At 46.8% G+C, this 14,091-nt stretch overlaps 1 protein-coding gene across 2 annotated transcripts in view; it reads left to right on the top strand.

Moving 5' to 3' along the window:
* The window catches only part of LOC139553403 (acid-sensing ion channel 1), a 430,248-nt gene that overhangs the window by 308,936 nt on the left and 107,221 nt on the right, over nt 1-14,091 (top strand). Inside the window, exon 1 of one of the 2 annotated variants that reach the window (XM_071365693.1) lies at nt 5,733-6,505. The exons of the other annotated variant lie outside the window; for it this stretch is intronic. Coding sequence (XP_071221794.1) covers nt 5,834-6,505 — 672 coding nt within the window. The 5' untranslated portion in view covers nt 5,733-5,833. Of the gene's footprint in view, nt 1-5,732; nt 6,506-14,091 lie in introns of those variants that run through there. 2 annotated transcript variants of the gene reach the window in all.

The raw sequence follows: 14,091 nt of genomic DNA, 5'->3' as shown, positions 1-14,091 counted from the left end.
TGCCACTCTAACCACTAGTCTACCTGCCTCTCTAACCACTAGACTACCTGCCTCTCTAACCACTAGACTACCTGCCGCTCTAACCACCAGTCTACCTGCCGCTCTAACCACTAGGCTACCTGCCGCTCTAACCACTAGGATACCTGCCTCTCTAACCACTAGGCTACCTGCCGCTCTAACCACCAGACTACCTGCCTCTCTAACCACTAGGCTACCTGCCGCTCTAACCACTAGACTACCTGCCTCTCTAACCACTAGACTACCTGCCGCTCTAACCACTAGGCTACCTGCCGCTCTAACCACTAGTCTACCTGTCTCTCTAACCACTAGACTACCTGCCTCCTCTAACCACTAGACTACCTGCCTCTCTAACCACTAGACTACCTGTCTCTCTAACCACTAGACTACCTGTCTCTCTAACCACTAGACTACCTGCCTCTCTAACCACTAGACTACCTGCCTCTCTAACCACTAGTCTACCTGTCTCTCTAACCACTAGACTACCTGCCTCTCTAACCACTAGGCTACCTGCCTCTCTAACCACTAGACTACCTGCCTCTCTAACCACTAGACTACCTGCCGCTCTAACCACCAGTCTACCTGCCGCTCTAACCACTAGTCTACCTGCCTCTCTAACCACTAGACTACCTGCCTCTCTAACCACTAGACTACCTGCCACTCTAACCACTAGACTACCTGCCGCTCTAACCACCAGGCTACCTGACATGTGTGTCACCATGAGTCCAGCGATGTGAAGAATAAAGGTGTTTTAGGCCTATAGAGTGAAGTTCACCAGCTGGAGTACTAAGTACTGGTGGTACGTTGGAAGACATACAATAAGAAAAAGAAATGCATCCTTTGGAAATGAAAAATGTATGTATGTAGTGACGCATAGACGAAGGTGGGCCTAGCTATGGGATGAAGGAATGAAGGCCTGGAGGAATGGGTGGGGATGGAGGGGGAATGGGGGGTGGGGGGAGTGGGGGAATGAAGGAGGAATGGGGGGGTGGAGGGGGAATGGGGGAATGAAGGAGGAATGGGGGGGTGGAGGGGGAATGGGGGAATGAAGGAGGAATGGGGGGGTGGAGGGGGAATGGAGGGTGGAGGGGGAATGGGGGAATGAAGGAGGAATGGGGGGGTGGAGGGGGAATGGAGGGTGGAGGGGGAATGGGGGAATGAAGGAGGAATGGGGGGTGGAGGGGGAAACGGGGGTGGAGGGGGAATGGGGGGTGGAGGGGGAATGGGGGGGTGGAGGGGGAATGAAGGGTGGAGGGGGAATGGGGGGGTGGAGGGGGAATGGGGGGTGGAGGGGGAATGGGGGGGTGGAGGGGGAATGGGGGAATGAAGGAGGAATGGGGGGTGGAGGGGGAATAGGGGGGTGGAGGGGGAATGGGGGGTGGAGGGGGAATAGGGGGGTGGAGGGGGAATGGGGGGTGGAGGGGGAATAGGGGGGTGGAGGGGGAATGAAAGAGGAATGGGGGGGTGGAGGGGGAATGGGGGGGTGGAGGGGGAATGGGGGGTGGAGGGGGAATGGGGGGGTGGAGGGGGAATGAAAGAGGAATGGGGGGTGGAGGGGGAATGGGGGGGTGGAGGGGGAATGGGGGAATGAAGGAGGAATGGGGGGTGGAGGAGGAATGGAGGGTGGAGGGGGAATGGGGGGTGGAGGGGGAATAGGGGGGTGGAGGGGGAATGGGGGAATGAAGGAGGAATGGGGGGTGGAGGAGGAATGGAGGGTGGAGGGGGAATGGGGGGTGGAGGGGGAATGGGGGGTGGAGGGGGAATGGGGGGGTGGAGGGGGAATGAAAGAGGAATGGGGGGTGGAGGGGGAATGGGGGGGTGGAGGGGGAATGGGGGGTGGAGGGGGAATGAAGGAGGAATGGGGGGGTGGAGGGGGAATGGAGGGTGGAGGGGGAATGGGGGGGTGGAGGGGGAATGGGGGGTGGAGGGGGAATGGGGGGGTGGAGGGGGAATGAAAGAGGAATGGGGGGTGGAGGGGGAATGGGGGGGTGGAGGGGGAATGGGGGGTGGAGGGGGAATGGGGGGGTGGAGGGGGAATGAAGGAGGAATGGGGGGTGGAGGGGGAATGGGGGAATGAAGGAGGAATGGGGGGGTGGAGGGGGAATGGGGGGTGGAGGGGGAATGGGGGAATGAAGGAGGAATGGGGGGTGGAGGGGGAATGGGGGTGGAGGGGGAATGGGGGAATGAAGGAGGAATGGGGGGTGGAGGGGGAATGGGGGTGGAGGGGGAATGGGGGAATGAAGGAGGAATGGGGGGGTGGAGGGGGAATGGGGGGTGGAGGGGGAATGGGGGAATGAAGGAGGAATGGGGGGGTGGAGGGGGAATGGGGGTGGAGGGGGAATGGGGGAATGAAGGAGGAATGGGGGAATGAAGGAGGAATGGGGGGGTGGAGGGGGAATGGGGGAATGGAGGGTGAATGGGGGGGTGGAGGGGAAATGGGGGAATGGGGGGTGCAGGGGGAATGGGGGGGTGGAGGGGGAATGGGGGGGTGGAGGGGGAATGGGGGGGTGGAGGGGGAATGAAGGAGGAATGGGGGGTGTAGGGGGAATGAAGGAGGAATGGGGGGTGTAGGGGGAATGAAGGAGGAATGGGGGGGTGGAGGGGGAATGAAGGAGGAATGGGGGGTGGAGGGGGAATAAAGGAGGAATGGGGGGTGGAGGGGGAATGAAGGAGGAATGGGGGAATGAAGGAGGAATGGGGGGTGGAGGGGGAATGAAGGAGGAATGGGGGGGTGGAGGTTAAGAGGGATGGTCTGGAAAAGGAAGAGGAATGGGTAATGGCCACTGTACTTTATAGTAATCACAACTGTACTGTAGGCACTAAACTCACATCTAGGACAGGAGATTAACAGTATGTATGAGCAGTCCAGGAGGGAGGGAGAGAGGGAGAGAGCGAGAGAGGGAGAGAGATGCACCAGAGACCAAGAGAGAGAGAGATGCACCAAAGACTGAGAGAGAGAGAGAGAGAGAGAGATGCACCAGAGACCGAGAGAGAGAGAAATGCACCAGAGACCGAGAGAGAGACCGAGAAAGAGAGAGAAAGAGATGCACGAGAGAGAGAGAGAGAGAGAGAGAGAGAGAGAAATTAAAATTGGCAAAAAACACACACATTTCTTCACACAGGGTCGTGGGGTGAGACAGGGATGCAGCTTAAGCCCCACCCTCTTCAACATATATATCAACGAATTGGCGCGGGCACTAGAACAGTCTGCAGCACCCGGTCTCACCCTACTAGAATCCGAAGTCAAATGTCTACTGTTTGCTGATGATCTGGTGCTTCTGTCACCAACCAAGGAGGGCCTACAGCAGCACCTAGATCTTCTGCACAGATTCTGTCAGACCTGGGCCCTGACAGTAAATCTCAGTAAGACCAAAATAATGGTGTTCCAAAAAAGGTCCAGTCACCAGGACCACAAATTCCATCTAGACACCGTTGCCCTAGAGCACACAAAAAACTATACATACCTCGGCCTAAACATCAGCACCACAGGTAACTTCCACAAAGCTGTGAACGATCTGAGAGACAAGGCAAGAAGGGCCTTCTATGCCATCAAAAGGAACATAAATTTCAACATACCAATTAGGATCTGGCTAAAAATACTTGAATCAGTCATAGAGCCCATTGCCCTTTATGGTTGTGAGGTCTGGGGTCCGCTCACCAACCAAGATTTCACAAAATGGGACAAACACCAAATTGAGACTCTGCATGCAGAATTCTGCAAAAATATCCTCCGTGTACAACGTAGAACACCAAATAATGCATGCAGAGCAGAATTAGGCCGATACCCACTAATTATCAAAATCCAGAAAAGAGCCGTTAAATTCTACAACCACCTAAAAGGAAGCGATTCCCAAACCTTCCATAACAAAGCCATCACCTACAGAGAGATGAACCTGGAGAAGAGTCCCCTAAGCAAGCTGGTCCTAGGGCTCTGTTCACAAACACAAACACACCCCACAGAGCCCCAGGACAACAGCACAATTAGACCCAACCAAATCATGAGAAAACAAAAAGATAATTACTTGACACATTGGAAAGAATTAACAAAAAAACAGAGCAAACTAGAATGCTATTTGGCCCTAAACAGAGAGTACACAGTGGCAGAATACCTGACCACTGTGACTGACCCAAACTTAAGGAAAGCTTTGACTATGTACAGACTCAGTGAGCATAGCCTTGCTATTGAGAAAGGCCGCCGTAGGCAGACATGGCTCTCAAGAGAAGACAGGCTATGTGCACACTGCCCACAAAATGAGGTGGAAACTGAGCTGCACTTCCTAACCTCCTGCCCAATGTATGACCATATTAGAGAGACATATTTCCCTCAGATTACACAGATCCACAAAGAATTCGAAAACAAATCCAATTTTGATAAACTCCCATATCTACTGGGTGAAATTCCACAGTGTGCCATCACAGCAGCAAGATTTGTGACCTGTTGCCACAAGAAAAGGGCAACCAGTGAAGAACAAACACCACTGTAAATACAACCCATATTTATGTTTATTTATTTTAACTTGTGTGCTTTAACCATTTGTACATTGTTACAACACTGCATATATATAATATGACATTTGTAATGTCTTTATTGTTTTGAAACTTCTGTATGTGTAATGTTTACTGTTCATTTTTATTGTTTATTTGACTTTTGTATATTACCTACCTCACTTGCTTTGGCAATGTTAACACATGTTTCCCATGCCAATAAAGCCCCTTGAATTGAATTGAATTGAATTGAGAGAGAGAGAGAGAGAGAAATGCACCAGAGACCGAGAAAGAGAGAGAAAGAGATGCACCAGAGACAGAGAGAGAGAGAGAGAGAGAGAGAGAGAGAGAGAGAGAGAGAGAGAGAGATGCACCAGAGACATTTGGTGATGTAAAACAAGGAAATGTAACCAAGCAAAAGAAGCAACACATTGCGTTAGGGACAGAGAGGCCATTCATTGAGTCTGATTTGATTTGCTTTGGTTAGCTGATGATTTATTTATATTTTGTCGTTGGAATACGGAGAAACAAACGGGCATGAAAATAGTTTAGTGTCCTTTGCACGCAGTGCAATGTTTTCATATTTTTATGAGCGTTTTGTTTCTCCGGATTTAGAGTTGGTAAAACGGCAGCGAGACTGTTCTGCGCTTCTGCAGCTAGACGGATACGAGACTCTAAATCATCTTGAACAACTTGACTACCTTACCTAACCTACCCCATGAATAGGGAGCGTTCTCTCTGCCTGTAACAGAGTTACTGTCTTTGTGACAGAAGACAGAGCACCCCCTCACAGGCAACCTCCTACAACCAGAGAGAGAGAGAGAGAGAGAGAGAGAGAGAGAGAGAGAGAGAGAGAGAGAGAGAGAGAGAGAGAGAGAGAGAGAGAGAGAGAGAGAGAGAGAGAGAGAGAGAGAGAGAGAGAGAGAGAGAGAGAGAGAGAGAGAGAGAGAGAGAGAGAGAGAGAGAGAGAGAGAGAGAGAGAGAGAGAGAGAGAGAGAGAGAGAGAGAGAGAGAGAGAGAGAGAGAGAGATTGCTTTGGCAATGTTAACACGTTTCCCATGCCAATAAAGCCCCTTGAATTGAATTGAATTGAATTGAGAGAGAGAGAGAGACAGAGAGAGAGAGAGAGAGACAGAGAGAGACAGAGAGAGAGAGAGAGAGAGAGAGAGAGAGAGAGAGAGAGAGAGAGAGAGAGAGACAGAGAGAATACTCAGTGCATGAGGGAAAGGAGAACGCACGCTCTGACGGGCACATAGATGTAATTGATAGACAGACACAGAGCCATCTGTATTGGCGCTTTGACTCCATTCTGAATGCAGGACCGGGACTGATGCCAGCTGCGGTTGTCGGGTCAGTCTTGATCCGGGCACTACCTATATCTCCAAATATGTGTCAGTGCGATTCAGTAGCGAAAGCCAGCAGAACGCCGGAGTCTCTCGCAGAAGCAGGGAAGCTGTTCTTGAAACACACCACCTTCCATGGACTGAGGCATGTATTTCTGAGCGGCTCGTACCCCCGCAGGCTTGCCTGGCTGCTGGCTTTCCTCACAGCTGTCGCTCTCCTATTCACCTGGTCCTCAAACCGGGTCCGGTACCTCCTCTCTTCGCCCGTGCACACCAAGGCGCATATGGTGTACGCCAAACGTCTCGTTTTCCCCGCGGTGACCATTTGCAACCAGAACCTCCTCATACCGCGTCGCATGAAGAAACCGGACATATTCAGCGCGGGAAGGTGGTTAGGACTTCTAGGGAGGAACTGGCAAGTGTCCCCCGGCGCCAGGGACGTGCTCACACCCGGGACCGACCGTGACAGCAGCAGCAGCAACGAGCCGCCCTGGTCACCGCTCTCTCGGATCCTGGACTTCAACCACTTTCTGCCTCCTCCTCTGGAGTCTCAGCCGTCCATGCTGCAGCTCCTGGACCGCCTCGGCCATCAGATGGAGGAGATGCTACTTCACTGCCGCTTCCAGGGAGAGGTGTGCGGGCCACGCAACTTCAGCACCGTGAGTCTGTGGACAGCGAAACACAGCTTGGGTTTACATCTGAAATAAGAATTTGTTTTATTGTTTAAGCCATGTGGTGCTGCGGCAACACGTTGTAGCCTATTGCTATTTTGGTGATCATAACAATGTTGGATGACCGTATTATGTAATTACCGGTTATGTTTTTAAGAGTTCTGGGCTAGGAATTTATTAGAAACCAGTTAGTAATCAGCCAACAAAGTTGTTATTTTATTGCGAGTTTAGACAGTGGTTTTTTTCCGCCAGCAATATATGATTATTATATATACAAAAGGTATGTGGACACCCCTTCAAATTAGTGGATTCGATTATTTCAGCCACACCCGTTACTGACAGGTGTATAAAATCGAGCACACAGCCATGCAATCTCCATAGACAAACATTGTCTTTCAACGTGGCAGCGTCATAGGATGCCACCTTTCCAACAGAGTCAGTTCCTCAAATGTTTTGCCATACTAGAGCTGTATCAGATTACCCTGGCAGTTCAAACACACACACACACATAGCCGCGCACGCACACACACACACACACACACACACACACACACACACACACACACACACACACACACACACACACACACACACACACACACACACACACACACACACACACACACACACACACACACACACACACACACACACACACAGACACACGCACACACACACACACACACACACAGTCTTGTACAGCTAACCTTGTGGGGACATACAATTCAGTCCCATTCAAAATCCTATTTTCCCTAACCCCTAAACCTAACCCTAATCCTAACCCGTACTCTTACCCTAACCTTAACCCTAACCCTAACCCTAACCCAAAAACCTAAACTTTATCCTAACCCTAAACCTAACCCTAGCTCCTAACCCTAACCCTACAACTAACCCTAGCTCCTAACCTTAATATTTAACTTAATTCTAACCCTAACACTAATTCTAACCTTAACCCTAAACCCCCTAGAAATAGCATTTGACCTTGTGGGGACTAACAAAATGTCCCTAGCTGGTCAACTTTTTGTTCGTTTACTATTCTTGTAGGGACTTCTGGTCCCCACAAGAATAGTTAAACACGTCCACACACACACACACACACACACACACACACACACACACACACACACACACACACACACACACACACACACACACACACACACACACACACACACACACACACACACACACACACACACACATAGCCACACACACACACACACACATTACAGGTCAACAAAGTGATATCCACAGCGTATTTCATTCAGATTTCCTCATTTAAAGAAGATTTTTCACATATGTAGGATCTTAATTTGAGCCAGTTTACTACAGCAGGAAAATAATCCTGCAGCAACAGGAAATGTGAATTATTACGTGGATTATAATTAATGCACATTTTTGTATGGGGTTGATACATTTTTCGTAAGGGAAAATCAAGTCTTAAATTTCAAAGTGGAAATTACAAGCTTCAGAAGCCTTTTTAATCGTGAAATACAGTACACATTTTACATTTCCTGCATCGCAGAAAAGTTATCTTGCAACAGGGTGATCAAATTAAGACCCTACATCTGTATGTCTATTACTAACTAATATACTGTGGTACTGGGCCCAGATCTTAAACGTGTTGGCATGACAACAACCATTGGTTATACAACAGAAACAGATCTGGGACCAGTAAGCATATTTGTATTCAAGGGAATACTGAAAACACAGACACACATACCTGCACGCCTCCCCCAACATGCTGAATCAATTTGTGAACATAAACCCAAAGCTCTCTGTACCAATGTAGACTCTAATGAAGATCAGGCTTTTGATTTATACATCTTTACCTCTGCATCATGGCTCAGGAATTATTTCTCTCTCTCTCTCTCTCTCTCTCTCTCTCTCTCTCTCTCTCTCTCTCTCTCTCTCTCTCTCTCTCTCTCTCTCTCTCTCTCTCTCTCTCTCTCTCTCTCTCTCTCTCTCTCTCTCTCTCTCTCAATTCAATTGACTTTATTGACATGGCAAGTTATTATTACTTACATTGTCAAAGTATACATATCGAAAAATTTAAATAAAATATATATGTATATATATACACAAAATATATATATATTTATATATAAATAAATGGTGGGATTAACAGCAATAATAATAGTAGTAGTGGACATGGGATTACCATTAATAACAGCTACAACAACAATATTAATCAGAACAACAATACATTAAAGCAACAGTAGTAGACCAGTGTCAACATGACTGAGAAGACACATGACCTGGTACGAAAGACAAAACAAAACTAAGCTAAATGGGAAATATTATCAACATTACTTTGCCTTTTTCACTGGCTGTCCCTCAGGCTGTGGCAGGAGGACACATATTTGGCTGCCAAAACTGCACATTTTGGCTTTTCACCCAATAAATATTTGAATTTTTCTTCATCTTTTATAGTTTCAAATTCTTTGTATTGAATTATAATTTTGGGAAAGAAATATGCTCTTAGGTCTGAGTATTTGTCACAGTGTAGTAGGAAATGCACTTCTGTCTCTACCTCTCCCCTGGAGCAGAGTGAGCACAGCCTGTCCTCCCTGGGCAGCCAGGTTTGTCTGTGACGACCGGTCTCTATAGCCAGACTGTGCTCACTGAGTCTGTACCTAGTCAATGTTTTCCTCCGTTTTCTATCAGTCACAGTGGTCAGATAGTCTGCCACCATGTACTGTCTGTTTAGAGCCAAATAGCATTGAAGTTTACTTTGATTTTTTGTGGTGTCTTTCCAATAGGTTATATATTTTTCTTTTTGTTTTGTGATGATTTGGTTGGGCCAGATTTTCTGAGGGCTGTCCCGAGGCTCTATGGGGTTGGTTTGGGTTGGTGAACTGAGCCTCAGAACCAGCTGGCTGAGGGGACTCTTCTCTGGTTTCATCTCTTGACATTGTAGAGCTGTGTGATGGAATGTTTTAGGGTCACTTGTTTTTAGATGGTTGTAAAATTTGATGGCTCTTTTTTCTATTCGAATGAGGAGGGGATATTGGCCCAAGGATTTGTAATTTATCTTGTATATATTTTTGTTCTGGGCTCTTTGTTATATTGCTGTAGAGGTTTGCAAAGTGATTTCTCCACATATCCCCATTTTGGATAGCCAACTCCTCATGATGAGGTTTGTTTAATTTATTCCAATTCTCCCAGAAGTGGTTTGATTCTATGGATTCCTCAATCCCATCCAGCTGATTTCTAATGTGCTGTTCCTTTTTTTGTTCTTAGGGTGCGTTTGTATTGCTTCAGTGTTTCCCCATATTGAAGGCGTATATTTTTGTTGTCTGGTTCTCTGTGTTTTTGATTAGATATATTTCTCAATGACTTTCTTAGATTTTTGCAATCATTATCAAACCATTTTTCATTATCTGTTATTTTTGGTTTGCTCTTATGCTTCTTTAGATTAGCCAAGGAGGCTAATTTGTCAAATATAAAGTTTATGTTCCTAACGGCCAAATTTACACCTTCATTGCTGAAGGAAATGTTAAGGCTAAAAAGTTGTCCAGGAGAGATTGTATTTTTTGGCTACTAATTGCTTTTTGGTAGATGTTTGTACTGTTTGCACTCCATCTATAGGCTTGTTTAGTACCATGTAATTTATTGGGCCATGATGCTTCATGGTTGGGTTCTGCTCTTCTCAGATACACTGTGATTTTACTGTGGTCTGAGAGAGGTGTTAGTGGGCTGACTGTGAAGGCTCTGAGAGACTCTGGGTTTAGGTCGGTGAGGAAGTAGTCTACAGTGCTGCTGCCAAGGGATGAGCTGTAGGTGTACCTACCAAAAGAGTCTCCTCTCAGCCTGCCATTGACTATGTACAGACCCAGTGTTCGACAGAGCCTCAGGAGCTGTAATCCATTTTTGTTTTTCACTTTGTCATAGTTGTTTCTGTGGGGGTATGTGGGGAGGGAAAGGTTATTGCTTCCTGGTAGGTGTTTATCCCCATGACTGTTAATAGTGTCTTGTTCTTCTGCTATTCTAGCATTCAGGTCTCCACAGACCAGTACGTTGCCTTGGGCCTGAAAGTGACTAATCTCTCCCTCTAGAATGGAGAAGCTCTCTTCGTTGAAGTAGGGTGACTCTGAGTTTGTAGCGTGGTTCATTCTGCGTTGTGTATTTTTTAATTAGGACGCTGCCACAACTGATGGTCTGCTCGTTGAAATTTTTTTATTTGCCCTGCACACGAAGAGACAACACACACGTTACCCTTGGTGCAGTCACAGCTCTCCGGCACCTTGCTAGCCGAGGGTCAGGCAAAAGAGCGCCAAAAGGAATTAACAGGTGCTGCGTGCACACACTCGCTGCACAACAGCATATACAAGTAAAACTATACAGAACATAATTCTGACAAAATAAAAGACATACCTGCACACGAAGAGACAACACACACGTTACCCTTGGTGCAGTCACAGCTCTCCGGCACCTGCGCGAGCACATGGACACTCACTCAACCACTGTCACAAGTACTCAGAAGTTACAACAGATACCCCAGTCAGTGAGCTCTGTGAAACTTGTTAACATAAATTCCTACACTGTCCACACTATAACAAACGTATGGTTGCAAAACAGTACATTGTATAACCTTATGACGGTTTTATATTAAACAGTTTCGGAGCCAAGGACAACATACCTTGCTAGCCGAGGGTCAGGCAAAAGAGAACGATAAAGTGGTATGGGAATACAGATAACCCGCGATGGGCCAAACCAAAATATACAAAACTTTTACAATCACTTGTATGTACAATATTGGTATGAAAAAGTGTTTGTACACCAACTCTCTCTCTCTCTCTCTCTCTCTGTCTCTCTCTCTCTCTCTGTCTCTCTCTCTCTCTCCCCCCCCCCCTCCCTCCCAGCTGATTGATTTGTCCAGCATGAACACTATTGGTAATCTCCAGTTCCATTAACTCTATCTATCATCCAGTGAAGTCGTCTAGAGACTCACTATGGAGTAACATAACAGTTTAGTCTTTATGATTAAAAGCACAGTTTGAGGGTTGTAAAACCAGCGTGTGCCACCCATTGGATGTGGTTTTAGTGGTATCCACAACGTGAGATATTCATTTAAAAAGAAAGCTAGGCGTGAAGCACGACGATGACTCAGGATAGGATGTGGTCATTTAACTAAATAATGCAACAAACACTACTTACTCAGCCTAAAATGTACTGCATTTATTTTTAATGTCAACTCAACTCTGATAAAGAAATATATATTGTATTTGTGGCCCGCTTTCTCTGACTAACTCGTTTGTTCCCGCAGTTGAAAGCCACTAATGTACGACTTGCAACTAACAAAATGGGGCCCATTTTAAGACAAATGGGAACCCTATGCTAGTTTGGGAAAATGTAATGGTTGGTTTGGAGAGTCAACAAGGTGCTACTTGGCCTCAGGGAGTGAATTGTAGAGATTGTTTGTGTGAGTGGCTGTTTTTTAATCACAGACTAAGGACAGGCAGGAAGTCAGAGAGAGAGAGAGAGAGAGAGAGAGAGAGAGAGAGAGAGAGATGGTATTGAGTACAGTATATACATATGAGATGAGTAATGTAGGGTATGTAAACATTATATAAAGTGGCATTGTTTAAGGTGGCTATTGATACATTTTTACATACATTTTTCCATTATTAAAGTGGCTGGACTTGAGTCAGTATGTTGGCAGCAGCCACTCAATGTTAGTGGTGGCTGTTTAACAGTCTGATGGCCTTGAGATAGAAGCTGTTTTTCAGTCTCTCGGTCCCCGCTTTGATGCACCTGTACTGACCTCGCCTTCTGGATGATAGCGGGGTGAACAGGCAGTGGCTCGGGTGGTTGTTGTCCTTGATGATCTTTATGGCCTCCCTGTGACATCGGGTGGTGTAGGTGTCCTGGAGGGCAGGTAGTTTGCCCCCGGTGATACGTTGTGCAGACCTCACTACCCTCTGGAGAGCCTTACGGTTGTGGGCGGAGCAGTTGCCGTACCAGGCGGTGATACAGCCCGACAGGATGCTCTCGATTGTGCATCTGTAAAAGTTTGTGAGTGCTTTTGGTGACAAGCCGAATTTCTTCAGCCTCCTGAGGTTGACAGCAGACTCCTACATTTCCTCAGTGAAAACAATGTCCTGAGCAAATGTCAAATTGGCTTTTTACCAAAATACGACAGACCACGTATACACCCTTGACAAACAAACAAACCAAAACAAGGGCAAAGTCTTCTGCTTTTGACTCAATTTGGCATGAGGGTCTGCTATACAAATTGATGGAAAGTGGTGTTGGGGGAAAAACATATGAAATTTTAAAATCCATGTACACAAACAACAAGTGTGAAGTTAAAATGAGCCAAAAAACACTCATATTTCATTCCACAGGGCTGTGGGGTGAGACAAGGATGCAGCTTGAGCCTCACCCTCTTCAACGTATAAATCAATGAATTGGCGAGGGCACTAGAACAGTCTGCAGCACCCGGCCTCACCCTCCTGGACTCAAAAATCAAATGTCTACTGTTTGCTGATGATCTGGTGCTTCTGTCCCCAACCAAGGAGGACTTTCAGCCGCACCTAGATGTTCTGCACAAATTCTGACAGACCTGGGCCCTGACAGACCTGGGCCCTGAAAGTGAATCTCAGTAAGACAAAAATAATGGTGTTCCAAAAAAGGTCCAGTTTCCAGGACCACAAATACAAATTCCATCTAGACACCGTTGCCCTAGAGAACACAAAAAATGATACATACCTCGGCCTAAACATCAGCGCCACAGGTAACTTCCACAAAGCTGTGAACGATCTGAGAGACAAGGCAAGAAGGGCCTTCTATGTCATCAAAAGGAACATCAAATGTGACATTCCAATTAGGATCTGGCTAAAAATACTTGAATCAGTTATAGAGCCCATTGCCCTTTATGGTTGTGAGGTCTGGGGTCCGCTCACCAACCAAAAATTCACAACATGGGACAAACACCAAATTGAGACTCTGCATGCAGAATTCTCCAAAATATCCCCCGTATACAATGTAAAACACCAAATAATGAATGCAGAGCAGATACCCACTAATTACCAAAATCTAGAAAAGAGCCGTTAAATTCTACAAACACCTAAAAGGAAGCGATTCCCAAACCTTCCATAACAAAGCCATCACCTACAGAGAGATAAACCTGGAGGGAGACCCCCCTCTGCCAGCTGGTACGGGGACTCTGCTCACAAACACAAACAAACCCCACAGAGCCCCAGGACAGCAACACAATTAGACCCAACCAAATCATGAGAAAACAAAAAAGATAATTACTTGACACATTGGAAAGAATCAACAACAAAAAAACAGAGCAAGCTAGAACGCTATTTGGCCCTAAACAGAGAGTACACAGTGGCAGAATACCTGACCACTGTGACTGACCCAAAATAAAGGAATTTGACTTTTGACTATGTACAGACTCAGTGAGCATAGCCTTGCTATTGAGAAAGGCAGACCTGGATCTCAAGAGAAGAAAGGATATGTGTCAACTGCCCACAAAATAAGGTGGAAACTGAGCTGCACTTCCTAACCTCCTGCCAAATGTATGACCATATTAGAGACACATATTTCCCTCAGACTACAGA

This window comes from Salvelinus alpinus, chromosome 2, assembly GCF_045679555.1.
Source record: "Salvelinus alpinus chromosome 2, SLU_Salpinus.1, whole genome shotgun sequence".
Classification (NCBI taxonomy): domain Eukaryota; kingdom Metazoa; phylum Chordata; class Actinopteri; order Salmoniformes; family Salmonidae; genus Salvelinus; species Salvelinus alpinus.
This window is presented reverse-complemented; position numbering and strand designations above follow the sequence as displayed.